Here is a 24,030-nt window from a genome sequence, read left to right on the forward strand (position 1 = left end):
ACATGCTCCCAGATATGGATGGGGTTTTATGCATTCCCCATGTGGGGATGACGGGGAATATATACAGAGATAAGATAAGGTCGGAGAAGGTGGTGGAAGAGGAAGAAGGGGCTGGTTTAGCACAGTGGGCTAATAGCTGGCTTGCAATGCAGAACAAGGCCAGCAATGCGGGTTGAATTCCCGTACCAGCCTCCCCGAACAGGAGCCGGAATGTGGCGACTAGGGGCTTTTCACAGTAACTTCATTGAAGCCTCCTTGTGACAATAAGCGATTATTATTATTATTAGAAGGATAAAAGAGAGGCGGACTCTCAGCAGAGGACGTATCGGCTCAGATTGTCAAGGTAGCAATTCTCTTGCCTGAATCTCAGTGCGGAAGAGTGTATCAGACGACTCTAATAATAATAATAATCTTTATTGTCACAAGTAGGCTTACATTAACACTGCAATGAAGTTACTGTGAAAAGCCCCTCGTCGCCGCATTCCGGCACCTGTTCGGGCACACGGAGGGAGAATTCAGAATGTCCATATTACCTAACAGCACGTCTTTCGGGACTTGGGGGAGGAAACCGGAGCACCCGGAGGAAACCCACGCAGACACAGGGAGGACGTGCAAACGCTGCACAGACAGGAACCAAGCCAGGAATTGAACCTGGAACCCTGCCGCTGTGAAGCAACAGTGCTAACCACTGTGCTATCATGCTCTACTTCACTGCGGGCTGCATTTTACATGTTTCTGGAAGCACGGCATGTAAAATAGGGCAGGTGCCCCCACCACCAGCTTCCTATCCACCCCGAGCTCACCCCCTATAATATGGGGGGTGGGAAGGTGGGTGCCACAATTGGCAGCCCACTTGCCATATTTAACTAGGTAATCAAGGGTCAATTAGGATCATTACCATTCACTCTGATAATATGCTAAGAGCAAGCATCAGATCAAGCCCTAGATGAGGAGCAATATCTTTACTGTCAGCTTGGAACTTGTATGTCTCTCTTGTGGAGACCTGGGGCTGGATTCTCTGCCGGCGGGATGCTCCATTTTACCGGCAGCCGGGGGGTTTCCCGACGGCGTGGGGCTGTCCCACAATAGAAAACCCCATTGACCAGCCGGCGTAACGGAGCATCCCGCCGGCGACGTGAAACAGAAATGTGGCACAGCGGGGCACAGAACCCAGCCCCATAACCGTAAAATTGAATTTGAATTCTTTTTTGGAGCAAGCAATGAGATGGATTAAAGTTTCCCCTGATCACTCTGTGCATTGGCTTTGTAACTATAAGGATGGTTAAAAAATTAAAACGGCTGGTGTGAGCAGTCAGGCAGGAGTGGACGGCCCAGTTTTTAAACCACATTCAGCAAATGGGAGGACAGTGGAGGACTCAATATTCAGGGGAGGGGACAGGAGGAGGGGTGAAACTAAGTTGGAATCCCCCCTTTCTTCCTAACCTTCCACAGCATTAAACTCAGCTCCCCCCATCAACAGCCCCCCTCCCACCTGCCCCCACGATCTAACAAAACCTTCCCTGTCCCTTTCCCGGACTTTCCGGCTTCAGGGAACCACAGGCCTCTACCTCCTCTTGTTTCAGCCCCAACAGTAGCCACGAACATCCCGTGATGGTGCCGGGACTGATGAAGCTACCAGCCAATCAGATTTGCCAGCAGCTCCAGAGGGGAGGACTCCCTCTCTAGTGATGTGCGGAAGTCCCACTTGGTCTTTATTAAGCCCACAGGCAGCACATCATATGTGGAGCGAGTCGGCGTGGAGTGAGTTGGGTCTCCATCAACTTTGCTTGGGTTCGGGGCGGGGAGGGGGGGGGGTGTCGAGCTGTCTGCTCCCCTCCAGTATTCAGCCCTAAATATGAATATTCCACCTGTTGAAGCCTAAAATGCAGATTTAGAGCCAACTGTGGACAGCTTTCCCAGTGGCTATGGAAGTGGCTGTGGCCATGATTTTTTATCTATCTGCCTCCTTGCAGACTGGAGCAGGTGATCGCGGTTTGTTCTCCACTGTCACAGAAGGGAAGTCACTGACTTGATGCCTGGAGGCTGCTGTGGCTGTTTATGTCCTTTTCTGCAGCCGGAAAGGCGGACAATATTTTCTAAGATCCCTGGGTCCTGGAACACCGGACTCGGGGGACGTATGTGTCCAGGAAACAATCCGGTTTGAAGCAAGAAGTCGCTGTGGGACCTGGTGCACAACATTGTTCCAAACGGGCCACCTGATGATGCCATTGAAGAAATGCTTTTGCAGATTGCAGATGCTTTTGTTTGCTGGTGTGGTGGGCGCTGTATGTAACTGGCAAGTCACCGCGGGTTAAACACTCTGGAAGTCCAGGATGTTCAACTATACCTTGAGCGCCTGTGGAATATGTGGATGCCAGGATTTGGTTCCAGTGAGATTGGGCCGTGTGGGAGGGGCCCGCACAGCTGTGGCTTCTGGACGGAGAATGGCAGTGATACGTGGAACACGTCACACATTGGTGGACAGATTTTTTCTACGACAAAGCTCTGGACATGATAATACATTCTCAGACTTATTCTCCATTTCTGTTGAATGACCTGCAATTGGAGATACCGTGTGTTTGTTTTCTTTTGCGAAAATGAGCCGATCTAACTTTGTAATGGTACCAATATGGAACGGTGACTTTCCTTGTTGTTTACTGGTTAATCAGATATGTAGAAAGGTTACGGAGCTGATTTTCAAATCTTTGTTACTGTTGTCTATTTAATAAACAAAACATTCTCTGTATTCCAAGAGTTGAATGCATTTCATTCTCTCTTGCGAGAGGTAAGCAGGCGGAGCGAGTACACAGCTTTGTGAGAATATCAAGCATCCCCATGATGCAAGGTGCCATTGATGGGATCTTCATCACTTTGTGAGTATCACATTTCAACTCTTCACCATGCTGAAATCAAAATTAATTCCATCCAGCAATGTCCAGCTGTTGTGTAAAGTTCTCGAGTGCATCATACATGTCAGGCTCAATATCCTCGCAACATACATGACACACTGGATATTTATCCTCAAGGTGGGTGGCGTGAGTTATGAAAGTTCCCTGCTTGGCCAGCCCACCTCAGGAGAAAGTGTCACAAGGATGGGATTTGCATTGTGGGTGGGTGGGTGTGGGGTGCACTTGTTCAGACAACCCAGGAAAAAGTTTGAAGGCAGCCACATTGGCTGCCAGTGGTCAAGGCAGGCTGTTTAATAGGCCGGCCTCACTGGTGTGGAACCTTTACCCAGTTGTAAAAACAGAAAGGTCCTCTAGCCCTGACCGCCCCTTCCCCACCTACTCTCCATGCATCATCCATGTCACCTCATGCTCCTGCACCCACCCTTGTGGCCCTCATGTCTGCATGCCAAGCTATGACCTCCAAACTATGCCTATGATCCTATGCCAAGGTCTAGCTACACACTATGAGAATGACCCCTTATGCCCTCGTGCTAAGGTATGCCCCCAAACAACCCATATGGCCTCTCATACCACCATGTCAAGATATGGCCCCCAGAATTAAGGGCCCCTCATTCTCCTATTCCCAGGTATACCACCCAAAGAACCCGTCATGATCCCAATGCCAAGTTGTGTAATGTTCATGCTAATTCACCTGCTATATATTGTATCAAAGCAACGAACACTTTAGGGACAATGGAATGAGTTTAAAAATATCGTTAAGAAACAGCTATTTAGGGGCAGCACAGTGGCACAGTGGTTAGCAGAATCGATCCCGGCTCTGGGTCACTGTCCATGTGGAGTTTGCACATTCTCCCCGTTTTGCGTGGGTTTCGCCCCCACAACCAAAAGATGTACGAGGTAGGTGGATTGGCCATGCTAAATTGCCACTGAATTGGAAAAAATGAATTGGATGCACTAAATTTATTTAAAAACAAAGAAAGCTATAATAATAATATCATATAATAATCGCTTATTGTCACAAGTAGGCTTCAATAAAGTTTATGTGAAAAGCCCCTAGTCGCCACATTCCGGTGCCTGTTTGGGGAGGCCAGTACGGGAATTGAACCCGGGCTGCTGGCCTTGCTCTGCATTACAAGCCAGCTGTTTAGCCCACTGTGCTAAACCAGCCCCTATCATTTATTGATTACTTTCTATATTCATAAAAGTATCTATTGCAGAAACTGAAAGCACTTCAAACCCCTTTATCCTGTGTTAATAAACATTGTGAAATTCATGGCAGAGGCGAGCGATCAAAGCTATCTATTAAACAACATTTCCCTGTGGTTCAGGAGTTACAAGAGACTAATGGATTTCTAGACGCTCATCAAGGGCTGTGGAATTTCAGTCATTGAGCATGTTTAAAGTAGAGATTGACAGATCTCTGAATACCAATGACATAAGGGATAAGAGGATGTGTGGGAAAAGTGATGATCAACCATGATCATACTGCATAGCAGAGGAGGCTCAATGGAAAATGGATGACTCCTGCTCCGATATTCCGGTGATATAAAACCAAGGCTTGCAACAGAAAATATATGAACCATGCTGAATAACTTTCTTCCAATTTCTCCCTTCACTCTGTCATAATTCTGCTTGTGATTACTCTGCTTATGAATTGGTGTCAGTTCAAATAATTTGAAAACAATGTTTTGGTAAGAGAGGACAAATCAGTCATGTTTATTCCCAATCTGTCCTCCAATGGTCCCAAGTAGATAGTGCTCATGTTTGGGTGTCAGGTGAGAGCCATCATAGTGAGATTATGCATTAACACTCACACATAACAACATAAGAACTGGGAGCAGGAGTCTGGTCCCTTGAGCCTGCTCTACCATTCAATAAGACCAAATTGATTGTTTTGTGGACTCAGCTCCACTTACTCGCCTGCCATCCCGTTACCGTGCAAAAAACCTATCTTTATTTTCCTTAAAAGCATTCAACGAGGTAGCCTCAACTTCTTCACTGCGCAGAGAATTCCACAGATTCACAACCCTTGGCAGGGGGGGGGGGGGGGGGGGGGCACAGTAGCACAGTGGTTAGCAATATTCTTTCACAGCACCAGGGCCCCGGTTTCGATTCCCAGCTTGAGCCACTGTTTGTGTGGAGTCTGCACGTTCTCCCCATATCTGTGTGGGTTTCGCACATCTTCTCTACTTGGGCAGCACGGTAGCACAAGTGGATAGCAGCACTGTGGCTTCACAGCGTCAGGGTCCCAGGTTTGATTCACCGCTGGGTCACTGTCTGTGCGGAGTCTGCACGTTCTCCCCGTGTCTGTGTGGGTTTCCTCCGGGTGCTCCGGTTTCCTCCCACAGTGCAAAGACGTGCAGGTTAGGTGGATTGGCCATGATAAATTGCCCTTAGTGACCAAATTTTAAAAAAAGGTTAGCAGGGGTTATTGGGTTACGGGGATAGGGTGGAAGTGGGGGCTTAAGTGGGTCGGTACAGACTCAATTTGCTGAATGGCCTCCTTCTGCACTGTATGTTCTATGTTCTATTTACTTACAAAAGAGCAGTACTATGCTCCTGTATGCTTCACCCAATACTTGTGCCCATGTATTTAAGTTGTGTATTTTCTGTTTGCCCTATTATGTATTTTCTTTTCATGTACAGAAAGATCTGTCTGAGCTGCATGCAGAACAATACTTTTCACTGTACTCCGGTACACGTGACAATAAATCAATCCAATCCAAGTGTCCTCATTTCAATTCCCTTTTAAAAAACTCTCTCTTTGCTTCTCCTGCATCTCCATCTTTGGTTCAAGTTTATTTTTGCAATTGAAACTTTGGCCAATTCAATTGCCACACTTTGAGAACTTGGCCTATCAGGCAACCCTTGCAATTTACGTTTTGCTATGCTTTCAATGATCAGTTTTCCTTACCTCTACAGGTAATCCTAATTTCAGTTTATCTGACAATTCAGTTCATTGACTCTTAGTAACTTTCTGTAAACCAGTCAGAGTTACATGTTCCATCGTTAAAAAAGTCTTCGTAATTTACAATTCTATTTTGGATTCTAACTTGTACAATATATCTCACAGTAACTCAAATTCTTTTGTCCACTACGTCATTACCCCACTTACTCTTCATTACGGAGTCACAGATCCCACCATTTAACCAGAAATCCCAAAACATGTTGTACTGTTCAGCATCAAGTCACCCTTTGTCCACATTTCGGAAATTCCACAAGAGTGTCCACATTTGTTATGGTCCAGTTGATGTTATAAATGTATGGGAAGATCCCAGAATGGAACCCTGGCTCAAAACACAGTGGGCTGGATTCTCCGCCGTCGGGACGCTCCATTTTGCCGGCAGCCCGGGGGTTTTCCGATGGTGTGGGGTGCCCCACAATGGGAAACCTCATTGATCAGCCGGCGAAACGGAGCATCCCGCTGGCATGCTGAACCAGAAATCTGGTGCAGTGGGATGGAGAATCCAGACCCGTAACTTTCACTTTCTTTTTTAAATGTAGAGGAACAGAATCACAAGACCACCAATTGGTTTTAACTGAGGAAACAACATTAAAATTGACAAAAAGGTTATAATACAATTCTCCTTTCCTCCCACTTAGGTTAAGAATTACATAGAGGTTCTAAGCTTAACACAGATGACACAGTATATTTGAAACTACAATTGTCTCATTCACACAAAGTCCTTTTTTTCAAAGACACAATCCACTCTGAACCCAAGTTAGTGTCTGTGAATTTCTCCTCAGAATCCACCCAGATGATTGTCACATGATAGTTTTCAAATTCTAATCCCAAAAACGTGCTTTAAAATCTTCTCATATCTCTATTAATGGTTTGCATCTTAAAATCCTGTCCACGTTTTCCAAATAACTCTTGTGAATAGAACTGCCGCTCCACTTTTACCGGTGAATCCGGTCTAGGATTTTACACCAACCCTTTTCATGATTTTTTTTGTCTTGACTGCTTTTAAACACTTGAGATCCAGCCACCAATTCCACAGATATTCCAATTCATGTTCCATAGGCTGTTCTAAAATCTCACAAACCTGAAAATCATTTCAGATGGCTCTCTGTCTCAGCCTTCCTCTGAACTCTCTGTCTTTACTGAGAACTCTCTGTTCTTGTACCTTTACCCTCAGATCACCTGGAAACTTATTTTCATTAATTTAGTTTCCTTAACTATCTGCTCTTTAGATAACCATTACTGTATTCCATGGCTTTACTTTTAACAAAGCTGGAAGACCTGTTCCCTCTTTAGCTTTATAAAACTATTGTTTTGAGCAGAGCTGTAGGAACTGATCCCAATCCAGCTGTCTATCTACAAACTACTATAGGTTGCAGCTCAAACTAAAGAACAAAGGAATCTTTTTCCTTACAAGGGCCTCTATCTGTCAAGCAACTTGATTTACTCTTCACACCATAGCTCTCTCTATTACAGTTGAAACTTAACCAAGCGCCACACCCACAAAACCCTTTGTCTGGCATGAATCTAACTAAATCTTTTCCAGGCACCGAAACATTAAATTAAACACACCTAAAACTATACCTTTTTTAATGTTTACTAATACAAATATAAATCCCTTAAAACTCCATTTGGTTTGCCCAACATTTATATCTTGAGTATTTGAGACATATGCTACCAAAGCTTTTCATCTTGCATTCATCAGATCAGCCACACAAGATAAATCAACAGTAAGGGCAGCATGGTGGCGCATTTCAGCCTCATGGCACCGAGGTCCCAGGTTCAATCCCGGCTCTGGGTCATTGTCCGTGTGGAGTTTGCACATTCTCCCTGTGTTTGCGTGGGTTTCGCCCCCACAACACAAAGATGTGCATGGTAGGTGGATTGTCCAGGCTAAATTGTCCCTTAATTGGAAAAATGAATTGGGTACACTAAATTAAAAAAATAAATAACTAAATCAACAATAAAGAAAACATTTTTTTACTGCATGGGAAGAGAGCGCTGTTTCCTTGGCAAGTGGATTCTAATTGGTAGATGTGTGGCTATGGAGAATGCAGCAGAAAACAGTGAATCGTTTGTTCCCTTTAGAGTTGGTTTGTCTTGCATCAATGCCATAATGAGCTAAAGATGAACAGTTTTGATAGAATGTCGCTTTTTTCAGCAATCCTCAAGTTCTGTATACCAAACATATATTATAGTTTATACCTCATGTGATGTCTCAATGGGATGGGTATTGTGACAGGTCAGGTGGAGTTCACTCTGTTCAATAACTCCCACTGTTGTCCAAATAAAAAAAGGAAGATTTATATAAATAGTCATCAGATACCCAGCAAAATAGAAACGGAAATAAACACCTAGCTCTTTGAGCCTGGCTTTACACACCATGGCCAGAGTTCTCCAGCCGTTATCTGACAGCGGGATTCTCTGGTTCCATCGGCAGTGCACCCCTGCCAATGGGTTCCCCAGCGGTCTGGGGTGGCTTCAATGGAAATTCCCGTTGATAGCAGCGAGAGCAGAGAATCCCATCTCTGGCGAACGGCACGTCACTTCCTACTGCCCGGAAACTCACGGTTGGGAAGCTGGAGAATCCAACCCCATATAATCCCGATTTAAGGCTGGACGACTAATCCATTTCCCAGGGAAAATTCAACACAGTACATAAGAGCAACAGTCCTTTAGAAGGGTTTGATTACCAGAGCGGGTTCCCATACAGGCCAAAGTGCAAGTCACTGGTGACACCACACTAATATCAGAATTATTTGTCCCTTTTAGGTCACTTTGTTTTTCTTCCATGTCCTACTTCCTTACACTCCAGGCTTTGTCACAACAGATGAATGTTTTGCTCTGATACCTTTGCCAAAATGTATCTGGACACAAGCATTAGGAGACAAATAGGAAATTGTAATAAATTTGGTTTGAAAAATAAAAACGTGTTTTCTCCCTACTTGCCATTCATCCCTCATCTCGCTGTGGCATTATGAGAAATGTACAGAACTGTAAGGGTTAATGTTATGTCCGAATCAACCACTAGAGGGAGGTAGATGCAGAATTATATAAAGCATCGATGCTAGGCCTTCTGAGAGAGTGTTGAGGAGAAGGTAAGGAGAAAGACTGTAGGAAAGTTAGTGTGAGTGAGAGCAAATCATTGTTATTGTATTAGTCTAGAGATTAGTGGTAGATGAGTGTAGATTGTATGTTTATTGTCAATTGTTTATTATATAGAAGTAAGAAGTCGAATTCAATTAAATACTGTCAATAAATCTTTAGCTTTGTTTAATACAAAAGCTATTTCTGGTCTTTGTGAGCACTACGCCAACTATCCTAGGATCTGGACCACAAAGAACACCACACTCGCCACAGTTTTTTGTTTCTTTATTTGTCCCATTCCCACAGCCTTTGCCTGTGCACGGTGAAAGCTTTTGTCATTTAATCTCTCCTGCACTCTGCCTTAGCCTTTGTTTGGTTGCTAATCCCACCCTCCACCCTTCACTTGTTCAAAACCTGTCACAATTCTCGCTTTTCTCAGTTCCGAATGAAAGGACTCAGACCTTAGCGGGTCCAGTTTTCCGTTCCTGGGTCAGACAGGCAGATACGGGAGGAATCTGTGCCATTAACTCTCTTTTTCTATCTTCCTTTGCTGCTAGACCTGCTGGGTCCTTCCAATCGTTTCTGAATTTGAAATATGTTGCCTGTCATTGCACAGATGAACATTTTGGATCAGCAAACTGCAGTAAGATAATTCATCAGACTTTACGCGGTATGGTTGAGGGAGGCGTGTTCAGCAGCATCGAATACTCTGCTATCTCTAACTCTCTGCTCAACCAACATCAGCCACGTTTGCCGTCCCAGGGTTAGCATTGCAGCGGCATCGTTTAAGTGTTGGATAGGAGTTGTGTCAGCCTTGCACACTCACGCACAAGAATGGATTTTAAACTCATATCTCATAATTTAGATGCAAAAGTGCTCCGAACTTAGCCAACCTGAATGTTGCTTAGAAATATAGAACCACACTGCTCAGTCCATTATTCTCGCACCAGCTCAGTCCCACTATCCATCCCCTCTTCATTGCCCTGTAATTGTGACCTTATGGGCGTGATTCAGCAACCCCCGTCACACCTAGCATGGAGCCGGGCGCAACGGGTGGATTACGCGAGAACACTGACTAGGGATCCGCGCAGGCCGATCGCAAGTCACCCAACTCGATTTTGCCCGGCACGATCCAGATCTCACACTTGCTGGACTCATTAAATATCCAGACCGACAGATTCCCCGGGCGTCCGAGACTCAATGGCCGCACCTGTGAGACCTCGCCAGGGTGCCGTTTAGTACTGATCCACACAAACATGCACCACCAGGCGTAACGGCATCTGGGGGGGGGTCTCCCAGGCCATTGGAGACTCCCAGGTGATGGGTGACAGGGCAAGGTGGTACCCTGACACGCCCCCTGGCACCTGGACACCTTGGCACTGCTTGCCTGGCACCCTGGCAATGCCACCTGGGCACCCTGGTAGTGCCTCTCTTGCAGTGCCAGGGTGCCTAGACAGCACTACCAGGGTGCCTGTCTAGCGGTGCTCAGCTGGCAGTGCCAGGGTGCCCAGTTGGCACTACCAGGCATCTGGCTGAGGAGAGGAGGTATGGGGTATGTTCCCAGGGGCCTCCTCCAGGCTGGTGGGGGGGAAGATTGAGAGGCTGGTCAGGGCAACCGGTCAAAATGGCGCCCCGATCTGTAAGGAGCCTTTCAAGTTGGCAAGTTTCAGTTACCAGCAGGAAATTCCTCTAAGTGCAGCCTCAGTGGAGTGAATCTCCCCGAGGCCAATAAAAGGGCAAAGTGCTGTTGAATTGCTGGGTGTTTATCAGTGCTGCAGTCACCAAGAAACACAATGCTAAACGGGCCCGACAGAGGATGTAGATTGAAGTCTGCTCAATCACGCCCAATTCAGTGTCTCTAATTATTTACTCCATTTTGAATATTTTGCAAAATCGGACATTTTAATGGAAAACAAAAGGGAAAACTGCAAATGCAGGAATTCTTTAATAAGAATAGGAACCTTGGAAATATATTTTGGTGTGAGAGAACAGACAAGTTACAATGTATTGTGTGTGCAAAGTACATAACAAGCATGAATTATTTAGCACAGTAGCACACGTGGCTAGCACTGTGACTTCACAGCTCCAGGGTCCCAGGTTCGATTCCCCACTGGGTCACTGTCTGTGTGGAGTCTGCACGTTCTCCCCGTGTCTGCGTGGGTTTCCTCCGGGTGCTCCGGTTTCCACCCACAGTCCAAAGATGTGCAGGTTAGGTGGATTGGCCATGATAAATTGCCCTTCGTGTCCAAAAAAAAGGTTAGGAGGAGTTATTGGGCTATGGGAATAGGGTGGAATTGTGGGCTTAAGTGGGTTGGTGCAGACTCGATGGGCCGAATGACCTCTATCTGCACTGTATGTTCTATGTATCTATGTATTTCCCAACTAATTTCTTCTTCCCTGTCTACGATTTTCATCGTACAAGTTAGAAATACAGGGAAATAATTATTTTATTACTACTCTCAGCACAATAATTCCACGGTAGCACAGTGGATCGCACTGTTGCCTCACAGCGCCAGGGCCTCGGGTTCGATTCCAGCTTGGGTCGCTGTCAGTGCGGAGTCTGCACATTCTCCCGTGTCTGCGTGGGTTTCCTCGGGGTGCTCTGGTTTTCTCCCACAACTTCTGAAACACGTCCTGTTAGTTAATTTGGACATTCTGAATTCTCCCTCCCTGTACCCGAACAGGCCCCTGGCATGTGGCGACTGGGGATTTCCAGTTATTTCATTGATGTGTTAATGTATGCCTACTTGTGACAATAAAGATTATTAAAAAAAGAGTTAAACTAACTGAGGTGCAGACAATGGATGCAATCAGAAAATGCCACAGGTGCTGCTAAACCTGAAGTTCATGTGGGATTTCTGTTGTTTTAATTATGTTTTTGGTTGCTTGTTCAGTTGGCAATAATAACTCAATATAAGGAATGAAACCTGCTCTGTTTCCAATAACCAGCAGCAGACCTTACCAGCAACAATTGCAATGTATTTGCTGGGGTGGGTGCTGTTTGTTTTGGTGACCTGTATATTTGCCAAAGACGATCGAATCTGCAGCCTTCAAGGAAAGTTTAATTTGCCTGAACTCACGCAAGGTGGAGACATCATCATTGGTGGAATTTTTCCCATTCATTACCGAGGTATGCCGCCAAGGACTTCTTACCAAACACAACCAGAGACTCCACGGTGCTTAGAGTGAGTAGAGTCTTCTTGATTATTGAGTAGAAGTGGAGGAAGAAGTAGAGATTCAAAGATATTTCAGGAAGATATTCCACAGAGTAGGTCCAAGCTAGGTGAAGGCAGAGAAAGCAAGGGAGTGCATTTAGGTAGGAGTCAGAACCTAGAGGGGTGTCGGACAGATCTCGGGCCAAAGGAGATGTTGTTATAAAGGGGAGCCACTTACACTGAATATACATTTTAGTTGTCTCTAAAATAATTTCTCGATCAAATCGATAAAAATTGACATCTGGCACAGTGAAACAATGAACTGCACTATTTATGTATCATTTCACCATTCCACGAATAGACTATAGTCACTCCAATAGCATGTGCCATTATTTCTTCAGAGATTGGAAATGTGATTATATAAATGCATGTACTTATTATGTCTTTCTGGTGTCATGGTGTGACAGACCCAGCTGTATAAATACTTATGATCACGTGACTTTTTCAGAGTCAAAATGTCTTTGTTTCCAACAGATTTAATGTGAGATCTTTCCGCTGGGTTCAACTGATGATCTTTGCCATTGAAGAAATTAATAATGACCCGTCGCTTCTTCCCAATATCACGCTGGGCTACAATATTTATGATTCCTGTGCCACTCCAGCATTGGCTCTTAGAGCAGCCCTGACAATTCTTAATGGCCAAGAAGAAAATGTTACACTCTCGAGATGTAATGGAGGCTCTCCGGTTCATGCACTTATTGGCGATTCTGGCTCAACACAATCCATAACAATTGCCAGGACAGCGGGGCTTTTTGGAATACCAATGGTAAGCAATAAAACATTTAACATGTAAGTGTTAGCAACTTTGTTGGAAGCATGGAGGTCAAGTGTAGCTGAAATTTAAAACTCAGCCCCTCCCAAAAGGCTGTGCATGCTGGACAACTGATGCTTGAAGACTGAGATTGGTAGTTTTTTGTTAAAGCTATGGAGCAAAGACAGCAAAATGCACTTGAGGTACAGATAAATTGAATGCAGAGCAGCTAGGCCCAAAAACCTTGAATGGCCTCCTCCTGAGTCCAATGTTCCTCAGTCACTCAGCCATTTCAACAAAGAAACATCCAGTTTTGAGCACTTTGTTCTGAGTTACTCAACTTAGGCTTGGGCAGTTCTATGGGTGCAGCAATCGTCATACTGGCGCTGCGTTAGGAAAATAAATATTGCCCAGAGTTGCATCACTGAGCCCTGTCGGAAGGGTGTATGAGCTGATGCTTGGAATATATTCAGCTTTGGTGCTCTTCTGAGTCTCATAGCCTGCACCTAAACCATGTCAAATCTCACACAAGCTGAGATATTGGCGGGCACCTTTCTGATTTGGAATTGTATTTTCAGAAGGGTGTGTAGGAGAATTTGAGACAAAGAGAGAAAGCAATAGAAGTTATGAAACTAGATGCAGGCAGCATTCAATCTAAACCAATTCTACATTCTAAATTCCTCTCACAATATTGTTGCTTGGTATCAGCACTCAAAGGGATTCTTCAAATAGAGAGATGAACAAGTCCAAGTCATGCTAAATACATTTGTGCCTTTATGGACATGTGGATTCAGTGACAGGTGAAATACTACCAGTGGAATCTGTATCCAAACCTAATACCGAGAAACAAAACAAATGTCTTCCCCCTTTGCAGGTTGACAAGGTTCTATGTGAGATTGTTTTCACGTGGTTCTTCGTTTCAGTTCTTGGTGTGATTCAACCCACAGTGCAAACTGGCACTTATTGCTGATCTCACTCATTGCCTGGTACTGGGCAAAATGGGTCAGACTGGTTTGGTGCTCTTTGAGGTTTGCGCGAAGGTACAGTGTTAAGTCAAAGCAGAGAGAGCTTTAGTCTGCATTAAACTTGGGATCTTCGTATTTAGAAATCCATAGGATTTCTGCAAGGAAAAGTTAGTTTATTTCCTCGTGCCCGCATCCATCTCATTGATACCTGGAAGAATTCCTCATATCGTACATTTATGAATGGACAACAGCTCACAAGTTACTATAATTAATAATAGTGGCCAGGTACCGACAGCATTCATAAGACATTCTGCTCTCCGCTATTCAGAGTTGATTAGGATCTTCATTAAAGAAAGGGCTGGACTGTCAAATGTGATGTGAGAAAAGTTCTTTTCATCCAATGAGTGGTTCGAGTCTGGAATGCACATGCCTTGGAAAAGTGGTGGGGGCATTTTCAATTGAGGCACAAATGGTTATTTGAACAGAAATATTGTGCAGGGATAGAGGGAAAAGACAGGGGAACGGCACTAAGTAATGATGCTCATCTGGAGAGCCGGTGCAGATACAATGGGCCAAATGGCTTCCTTCTGCACCATAACAATTCTATGTTCTATGACATTAGCACATTATTTTTAGTTAGCAAATTTGGCCAAATGTGCGGCTCATAACTGTTCTGAATGTGTACATGAGCTAATCTGTGAGGGATACTAAGGTCAGACTTGCAGCTTCCCATCTGGGCATGAAACTGATGTTGTGGAACTCATGACAGAGCCCTGCTCAGTTTGACTTTCCATTGAATTCAATGGAGATTGAACCGGGTGGGATGCTTTAACAGTCGGCCAATCCGTAATGCCAGTTTCACATTGTGGCAGCAAACTGAAAATCTGCTTCTTCTTGAAGGGACATTTTGAAGGCTGGTCTTCCTGAATGATGAAGGTATTGAACTAAAAAAGAAATCTCTTTTTGATGTTTTCACAGATTAGTTATTTTTCGTCATGCATGTGCCTGAGCAATAAAAAGGAATTTCCGACCTTTTTCCGAACTATACCCAGCGATTATTTTCAGGTCGCAGCGTTTGTGCAGCTGGTGAAACATTTTGGTTGGACCTGGCTGGCGGCGTTTGGATCTGACGATGATTATGGCCACTTGGGAATTTCAGCCTTCGTGGAAGAAGTAACTAAAATTGGAGCCTGCGTGGCTTTCGCTGAATATCTTCCCAAATTTAATGACAAGGAGAAAATCTTGCATCAAGTTGAACTCATTAAAAATTCAAATGTTAAAGTTATTCTTGTCTTTGCTCCAGAGATAGACCTGAACTTCTTGGTGGAAGAACTCGTGCGCCAGAATGTCACTGGACTGCAATGGTTGGCGAGCGAAAGCTGGAGCACAGCAGCACTGCTCTCAACGGCAGCCAATTCTGAGATTATGGGTGGGACGTTGGGTTTCGCAATTCGTAGGGCTGATATTCCAGGGATTAAACAGTTCCTGGTCAGGCTCCACCCATCTAAGTATCCAGGCAATGAATATATTAAGCAGCTTTGGGAAGTTGTGTTTCACTGTACATGGACATCGCACAACGACACAGGAAATGCCAGGCTTGGGCCTTTAAAACATTTGTGCACTGGGCAAGAAGATTTAAAAGTTGCCCAAAATGCATTCACTGATGAAACACAATTGAGAGTTTCGTATAATACTTATCGAGCTGTTTATGCTGTGGCCCATTCCATCCATAATATGTTACAGTGTAAAAAAGGCCAAGGGCCATTTGTCAACAAAACATGCCCAGATATTTCAAAACTTCAACCCTGGCAGGTAAGTTGTATTTTTCTAAAAAATTACAGTTTAAATCCATCCCCTGTACAAATCATGGGAGGGATTCTCCAATCCCCCAGCCGTGTGTTTCTTGGCAGCACGTTGTTCACTGGCAGCGGGATTCTCTTTTCCTGCCGCTTCTCCATGGGATTTCCCATTGAAGGCCATCCCACACCACCAGAAAACCCGCAGGCAGGGGGTGCACTTCCAGCAGGAAATGAGAATCCCAACGGGAGGAGAATACCGGCTGTTTGAAATTGACGTTCCATTCAATGTAGCCAGCAATGCCCTATCAGATTACACAGGTTTACATTGGATATAGAACACAGACACCATTCTACCCAACCGGTCTACGCTGGTTATAAGCAAATTACTGCGGATGCTGGAATCTGAAACGAAACAGAAAATGCTGGAAAATCTCAGCAGGTCTGGCAGCATCTGTAGGGAGAGAAAAGAGCTCATGTTTCGAGTCCGATGACTCTTTGTCAAAGCTAACAGACAGAGAAAGTGGGAAATATTTATACTGTGGAGTGAGAATGAAAGATGAGTCATAGCCACAGAAACCCAGGGAAACCGGATGCTAATGGCCACAGAGACCAAGGAGAAAGAGTGCGAATGGCAGTCCCCAGAGAGGACAAAAGATGTGAAAGGTCAAACAGCAGGGAGACTAACATCAGAGGATGAACTGTAGATGTGGGGGGAGGGGAAGGGGGAAGCAAAGAGGAGAAAGGTGAAGGAAAGGTGGAAAAGATTGGGGGGGGGGGAAATTAAATATATATTAAGAAAGAAAGAAATGGTAAAAGACGGTTAAAATGAAATGAAAACAAATGGGTCGATTTGGGGTAGAGCTGATCATCTGAAGTTGTTAAATTCGATGTTGAGACTGGAAGTCTGTAGCGTGCCTAACCGGAAGATGAGATGTTGTCCCTCCAGTTTGCGTTGTGCTTCACTGGAACATTGCAGCAGGCCAAGAACAGACATGTGGGCAGGGGAGCAGGGTCTTCTGTTAAAATGGCAAGCAACAGGAAGGTCAGGGTCCTGAATGTGCACAGACCGAAGATGCTCAGCAAAGCGATCACCCAGTCTGCGTTTGGTCTCTCCGATATAGAGGAGACCACATTGGGAGCAGCGAATGCAGTAGACCAAATTGGAAGAGATGCAAGTGAAACGCTGCTTACCCTGGAATGAGTGTTTTGGGCCTGGGATGTTAAGCATGAAAGAGGTAAAGGGGCAGGTGTTACACCTTCTGCGATTGCATGGGAAGGTGCCATGGGTGATGGGAGAGGTACTAGGTATGGTGGAGGAGTGGACTAGATTGTCTCGGAGGGAACGGTCTCTGCAGAATGCTGACAGAGGGCGTGAGGGGAAGATGTGTTTGGTGGTGGCATCACGCTGGAGTTGACGAAAATGCCGGAGGATTATGCTTTGCATAGGGAGGCTGGTGGGATGAAATGTGAGAACGAGGGAGACTCTATTCTTGTTCTGGGAGGGAGTGGAGGGGGTGAGGGTAGTGGCGCGGGAGATGGACCGCACACTGTTGAGGGCCCTGTCCACAACTGTAGGTGGGAAATCACGGTTGAGAAAGAAGGAACACATTTTCGAAGCACCATTTTGGAAAGTGGCATAATTGGAACAAATGCGATGGAGGCGAAGGAGTTGAGAGAAAGGGATGGAGTCCTTACAGGGTGTAGGGTGCGAAGAGCTGTAGTCCAGATAGCTGTGGGAGTCAGTGGGCTTGTAGTGCATATTCGTGGATAGTCTATTGCGGGAAATGGAGACAGAAACATCAAGGAAGGGAAGGGAAGTGTCTGAGATGGACCAGGTGAAAGAGATGGAGGGGTGGAAACTGGAAGCGAAGTTGATGAACTTTTCCAGGTCCGGGCGAGAGCATGACGCGGCACCAAAATAGTCATCGATGAATCGGTAAAGGAGTTGTGGGAGGGGGTCCGGCTAGGCCTGGAACAAGGAATGTTCCACACACCCCATAGAAGGTAAGCGTAGCTAGGACCCATGCGGGTACCCATTGCTACCCCTTTGATTTGGGGAAAGTGGGATAAGTTAAAGGAGAAGTTATTGAGAGATAGAACGAGTTCAGCCAGGCTGAGGAGAGTGGTGGTGGATGGGAATTGTCCGGGCCTCTTTTCGAGAAAGAAGTGAAGAGCTCTCAGGCCATCCTGGTGTGGGATGGAGGTGCAGAGGGATTGTATATCCATGGTGAATAGAATGTGGTTAGGGCCCGCGAACTGGAAGCCGTCAATATGACCCAGTGCATCAGAGGAATCCCGGATGTAGGTGGGGAGGGGATGGACCAGAGGGGTGAGGATGGAGTCAAGATAAGAGGAAATAAATTCGGTGGGGCAAGAACATGCTGACACAATGGGCCTGCTGGGACAGTCCTTTTTGTGGATTTTGTGAAGTAGCTAAAGGCGGGCTGTCCGGGGTTGGGAGACTATGAGGTTGGAAGCAGTAGGGAGAATGCATCCGGAGGAAATGAGGTCGCTAACGGTGTTGGAGATAATGGCTTGATATTCAGTGGTCTGGTCATGGTCCAGGGGGAGGTAAGAGGAAGTATCTGAGAGTTGGCGCTCAGCCTCTGCGAGGTAGAGGTCAGTGCGCCAGACGACAACAGCACCCCCTTTGTCGGCAGGTTTGATGACAAAGTCGGGGTTAGACCTGACGGAGTGAAGAGCAGAAAGTTCGGAAGGAGAGAGGTTGGAATGGGTGAGGGCTGGTGTTTATGCCCCACATCATCTTACTCATCTAAATCTACCATTGTAACCATCCAGTCCCTTCACCTGCATATGCCTGTCCAATTTACCACTTTCAGGGTGAAGAGGTTTCTTCCCAATTCCACCCTGGATTTCTGGTGATTATCTATCATTGATAGCACCCAGTTAGACCAATCCCAATGAATATATAATCAGGCGTGCAATTGGTGAGTGTCACAGCTAAATGCAATTCAAGTTTGACTTTTGCTTCACAGAAAAGCAGTTGAGAAGGTGAATACCTCTCACAATCGGTTGCAGTCAATTCCACACATTCACTTTTTGAAAATACTTGTCTATCTGATGTAGTTTGCTGTAAATTTGAGGATATACTGCTTTAACAGGTACGGTCAGTTTGGAGGCTGCTTGTTTCCTAATGTTGCAATTACGTTCTTCAGATGGGACGTTAAACCAAAGTGAATCTGCCCTAAACAAAAACTCAGCAGGTCGGCCAGAATCTGATAAAGGTTCATCGACCAGAAATGTTTACTCTGTCTCTCTCCACAGATGCTGCCTGACCTGCTGAGTTTTTCAAGCTTTATTTTAATTCTCCCACAGGTTGTGGGATTCACTGGTATGGCCAACATTTGTTGCCTATTCATAATTCCCCTTAAACTGAGCTGGTTTACTGGACCATTTCAGAGAGCAGTTAAGAGTCAACCACATTGCTTTAGGTCGGGAGACACATATAGAACATAGAACATACAGTGCAGAAGGGGGCCATTCGGCCCATCGGGTCTGCACCGACCCACTTAAGCCCTCACTTCCACCCTGTCCCTGTAACCCAATAATCCCTCCTAACCTTTTTGGTCACTAAGGACAATTTCATCATGGCCAATCCACCTAACCGGCAAGTCCTTGGACTGTGGGAGGAAGCCGGAGCACTCGGAGGAAACCCACGCAGACACGGGGAGAACGTGCAGACTCCGCACAGGCAGTGACCCAGCGGGGAATCGAACCTGGGGCCCTGGCGCTGTGAAGCCACAGTGCTATCCACTTGTGCTACCGTGCTGCCCTAAGTATAGGGCAGAATAGTAGATTTTTTTCCCTAAAGGGACAGAGGTGAACCAGATACGTTTTTAAAAAATGATAAAAGATAGTTACAAAACCATCATTAAAATGTATCAAGTTAATTTACATTTCACAGTTTCCATGATGGGAATTGAACTTCTTCACCCAAAGGGTTGTGAATCTATGGAATTCCTTGCCAAGTGAAGCAGTAGAGCTTCATTAAATGTTTTTAAGATAAAGATAGATAGTTTTTTGAAGAATAAAGGGATTAAGGGTTATGGTGTTCGGGCCGGAAAGTGGAGCTGAGTCCACAAAAGATCAGCCATGATCTCATTGAATGGTGGAGCAGGCCCGAGGGGCCAGATGGCCGACTCCTGCTCCTAGTTCTTATGTTCTTATACCCATCAGGTATTAGCCTGGAGCACAAGTCCACAAGCCACTATATTACCATCAATCCTATGGCTTGTGTTTCAGATTTCCAGCACCCACAGTATGTTGTTTTACATTAATTTTTAATAATCTTTATTGCCGGACTTCAGAACTATGCTGCCATTTTTGAATTTCAAAGAAAGAAAGAACCTGCATTGATGGAACACTTGCCAATGAAGCACTATTGAAGTAAAGTCACTTGTGTCATGTAGGGAACACAGGAGCCATCATGCACAGCAAGCTCCCAGAAAGAGTAATGGAACAAATGACCTGAGCATCTCTTTCAGCTTTTGCTTGAGGAATAAATATTCCACGGTATCAGGAGAATTCACCTGTTCTTATTCAAATCGTGTCATCTGGTCATTTACTTCCACTTGAGAGGTCAGATGCCCATCTGAAAGGTGACACCACCAATGGCGCAGCACTCCCTCGACACTTCACTGACGTGTCAGTTGCGGATATATGGTCAAGTTCTGGAGTGGAATTTGAAACCTCAAACTTGTGACTCAGAGATTAATATCTAATTGACACCTAAGACCACTCTAAACTCAGGTGTAAGCTACAGCATTGCCTCAGCTTCATAGTGAATTTAAATTACACAATGTTGGTTTTAAATATAGCATGTATAGGGCAGCACGGTAGCATTGTGGATAGCACAATTGCTTCACAGCTCCAGGGTCCCAGCTTCGATTCCGGCTTGGGTCACTCTCTGTGCGGAGTCTGCACATCCTCCCCGTGTGTGCGTGGGTTTCCTCCGGATGCTCCGGTTTCCTCCCACAGTCCAAAAGATGTGCAGGTTAGGTGGATTGGCAATGCTAAAATTGCCCTTAGTATCCAAAATTGCCCTTAAGTGTTGCGTCGGGTTACTGGGTTATGGGGATAGGGTGGAGGTGTGGACCTTGGGTAGGGTGCTCTTTCCAAGAGCCGGTGCAGACTCGATGGGCCGAATGGCCGCCTTCTGCACTGTAAAAAAAAATTCTATGTATCAAAATATGAAATAATATTCTGTGATTTCTTTGCAAAGGTCCTGCATTATTTAAAGAAGGTGAAATTTACAACTGCATTTGGAGATGAAGTAAGATTCGATGTCAATGGTGATCCTCGAGCAACCTATGATCTCCTGAACTGGCAGCGGGTCCCAAATGGTAATCTGAAGTACATTAAAGTTGGCCAGTATGATGCATCAGTCGGTACAGATAACCAACTTGTTATAGAGAAGGAAGGTATAGTGTGGAGTGGAGGACAAAAAATGGTAAGGCACAATTCTGTAAATACCTTTTTCAATGCATCCAAAAGTTTGGGTGGCAAAAGTCACCACAGATGTAAGGATTATGTTCAGCAACAAACTAGTGTTCGTCGCTACAACAATGATAAAGTGGAGGGTGGCACGGTGGTTAGCCTCACGGCGCCAAGGACCCGGGTTTGATTGCGACCCTGGGTCACTGTCCGTGTGGAGTTTGCACATTCTCACCGTGTCTGCGTGGGTCTCATCCCCACAAACCCAAAGATGTGCAGGGAAGGTGGATTGGCCGCGTTAATTTGTCCGTTAATTGGAAACAAATGAATTGGGCACTCTAAATTTAAAAAACAAAATAACAATGATAAAGTTCAAGAGATAGACAAGCAAAAGATGTCCACATAGAGTGAGAGATAGTGATAGTGGCATCTCATCAGCAGGGGCTGTTTAGCACAGGGCTAAATCGCTGGCTTTGAAAGCAGACCAAGGCAGGCCAGCAGCATGGTTCAATTCCCCTAACAGCCTCCACGGAAAGGTGCCAGAATGTGGCCACTAGGGGCTTTTCACAGTAACTTAATTTGAAGCCTACTTGTGGCAATAAGTGATTTTCATTTTCATCATAATGAGAGGTGCCCAGTTTAGAAAAGACAAGAACAAGCAGGCAGATATAAAGACAAAAGGTAAAGATTTGGAGGTAGTCTAGAGTGGATTTGGATCTTGCCTTTGTTCAATATTGTGAATCAGGTAAAAGTGTGTTGACACCCCATTTTACAACCCTCCTCTTTCTGATGGAACTAGCAATATAAGGTCTGCCAAATCACTCCCTCCATTTTGAATCGCACAATGTTGAGATCTACCCCAATGAGAACCAGAAAAACAATTAATCTAAACAAAGATTCATGCAGATAGATAGATGGTGGCAAGAGAGATTTTGGTTAATCAGTTCCTGGTGTTTCTAATACTGTCGTGTCCTTGTTGGTTGGCCTGATTTGTTATAAGAACACTTGTAGCTAAAGTTATAAACAATTTATTAACTTTACGTGCACTTTCTCCCCGTGTATGCGTGGGTTCCCTCTGGGCACTCTGGTTTCCTCCCACAGTCCAAAGATGTGCAGGTTAGGTGGATTGGCCATGATACCTTGCCCCTTAGTGTCCAGAATTGCCTTTAGTGTTGGGTGAGGTTACTGGGTTATGGGGATAGGGTGGAGGTGTGGGCTCGGGTAGGGTGCTCTTTCCAAGAGCTGGTGCAGACTCGTTGGGCCGAATGGCCACCTTCTGCACTGTAAATTCTATGATTCTATTCTATGATTTACCTGTGGGTAAACTATTTACAAGCCAACAGATGAAATACAGTAAAATCATGCAAAGCAAACTCTCTCTTCAAATTCCTCCAGCCAGTCTGAGGTCAGTTACTTCAACATTCACTTGTATGCTAGTGAGACTCCTAGTGGTCATTCAGTGAATTACAACACAACCATGCTATCATTACATCCCCTTTACTTTGAAAGAATAAATTAATACATTATCATCCTTAAAATTAAAAAACAATTTTTTAGAGTACCCAATTATTTTTATTTCCAATTAAGGGGCAATTTAGCATGGCCAATCCACCGATCCTGCACATCTTTTTGGGTTGTGGGGGCAAAACCCATGCAGATATGGGGAGAATGTGCAAATTCCACACGGACAGTGATCCAGGGCCGGGATTCAAACCCAGATCCTCAGCGCCATAGGCAGAATGCTAACCACTGTGCCACGGTGCTGCCCCATCATCAGTATACGTACATGTGATATCATGAGCCGACGAGTCCAGCAGCATTATTGTTTTTTCATTTTTCAATTACATACATGTTTTTATACATATATACACACACAAGAACAGCAAGGACACAGTACAAATAGTCCAAATCTACAAATTGAGTCGATCAGGTTGTCTTCTGACTCTGATTGATCTTCTCAAAGCTTGGCCATTCTGCTCAGAGCTTGTAGATTCAATGTTCTCCGTGACAGTCTTATGCTCAGGGACTGCTGAACTATCTGACACTGCAGCTTGCATTGATTCTGATGTCGATTCGTCATCCGTCACGGTGTTGTGAAAGTCTCCTCGGGTTTTCAAGAGTGCGTGACAATTTCTTCTTAAAACCAACCCATCCTCTGTTGTACATTGTAGGAATGAGGTGCTACTGCTTCAAGTGCAATGGCTTTTTTCGACCAATTGCCTGAACCTTCTACTCTTACAATGTCATCACTACTCAGAGGTGGTAAAGTTCTCGACACTCTCTCATCGAACTGCTTTTGTTTCTCTTTAATGTCTTGCATTTCCTGCAGCACCACTGCATTCGCCTCCTTCTTTGCCAAGTATGGAAGTGTGGTGCGCAACTTTCTATTCATGAGTAACTCTGCTGGCGATCTACCATGTGACAATGGTGACGCTCTGTAACTCAATAGTGAGAGATATGGATAAGATCCATTGCTTTCTTCAACAATGGCTTAACAATATGTGCACCTTTTTCTGCATTTTCTTTGACTTGAGGGTATAACGGACTCGACGTGACTTGATTGAAATCATATGTGACTGAGAAGTGTTGCCACTCTTTACAGCTAAAACAAGGACCGTTGTCACTGACAACGACTTGCGGAATTCCCTGTCCAGCAAAAATTGACTTGGTATGCAGTATTTCACTTCTTGCCATTATGCTTGACAGGAGATCCATTTTGGGATAGTTTGACAGATAGTCTGTGATCATTAAATAATCTTTTCCTTGTTGGTGAAAGAGATCAATAGCTACTTTCAAGGGCGGCACGGTGGTGCAGTGGTTAGTATTGCTTCCTCATAGCTCCAGGGTCACAGGATCAATTCCGGCCTCGGGTGACAGTCTGTGTGGAG

At 45.1% G+C, this 24,030-nt stretch overlaps 1 protein-coding gene across 1 annotated transcript in view; it reads left to right on the forward strand.

The window, feature by feature from the left end:
• The first annotated feature begins 12,075 nt into the window (after positions 1–12,075).
• LOC140389561 (extracellular calcium-sensing receptor-like) overlaps positions 12,076–24,030 on the forward strand; it is a 17,230-nt gene continuing 5,275 nt past the window's right edge. The window contains exons 1-4 of the mRNA XM_072473789.1: positions 12,076–12,143; positions 12,648–12,939; positions 14,868–15,701; positions 20,931–21,158. Coding sequence (XP_072329890.1) covers positions 12,091–12,143; positions 12,648–12,939; positions 14,868–15,701; positions 20,931–21,158 — 1,407 coding nt within the window. The 5' untranslated portion in view covers positions 12,076–12,090. The remainder of the gene's footprint in view (positions 12,144–12,647; positions 12,940–14,867; positions 15,702–20,930; positions 21,159–24,030) is intronic.

The sequence above is a fragment of the Scyliorhinus torazame genome, chromosome 14 (genome assembly GCF_047496885.1).
Source record: "Scyliorhinus torazame isolate Kashiwa2021f chromosome 14, sScyTor2.1, whole genome shotgun sequence".
Taxonomy (NCBI): Eukaryota; Metazoa; Chordata; class Chondrichthyes; order Carcharhiniformes; family Scyliorhinidae; genus Scyliorhinus; species Scyliorhinus torazame.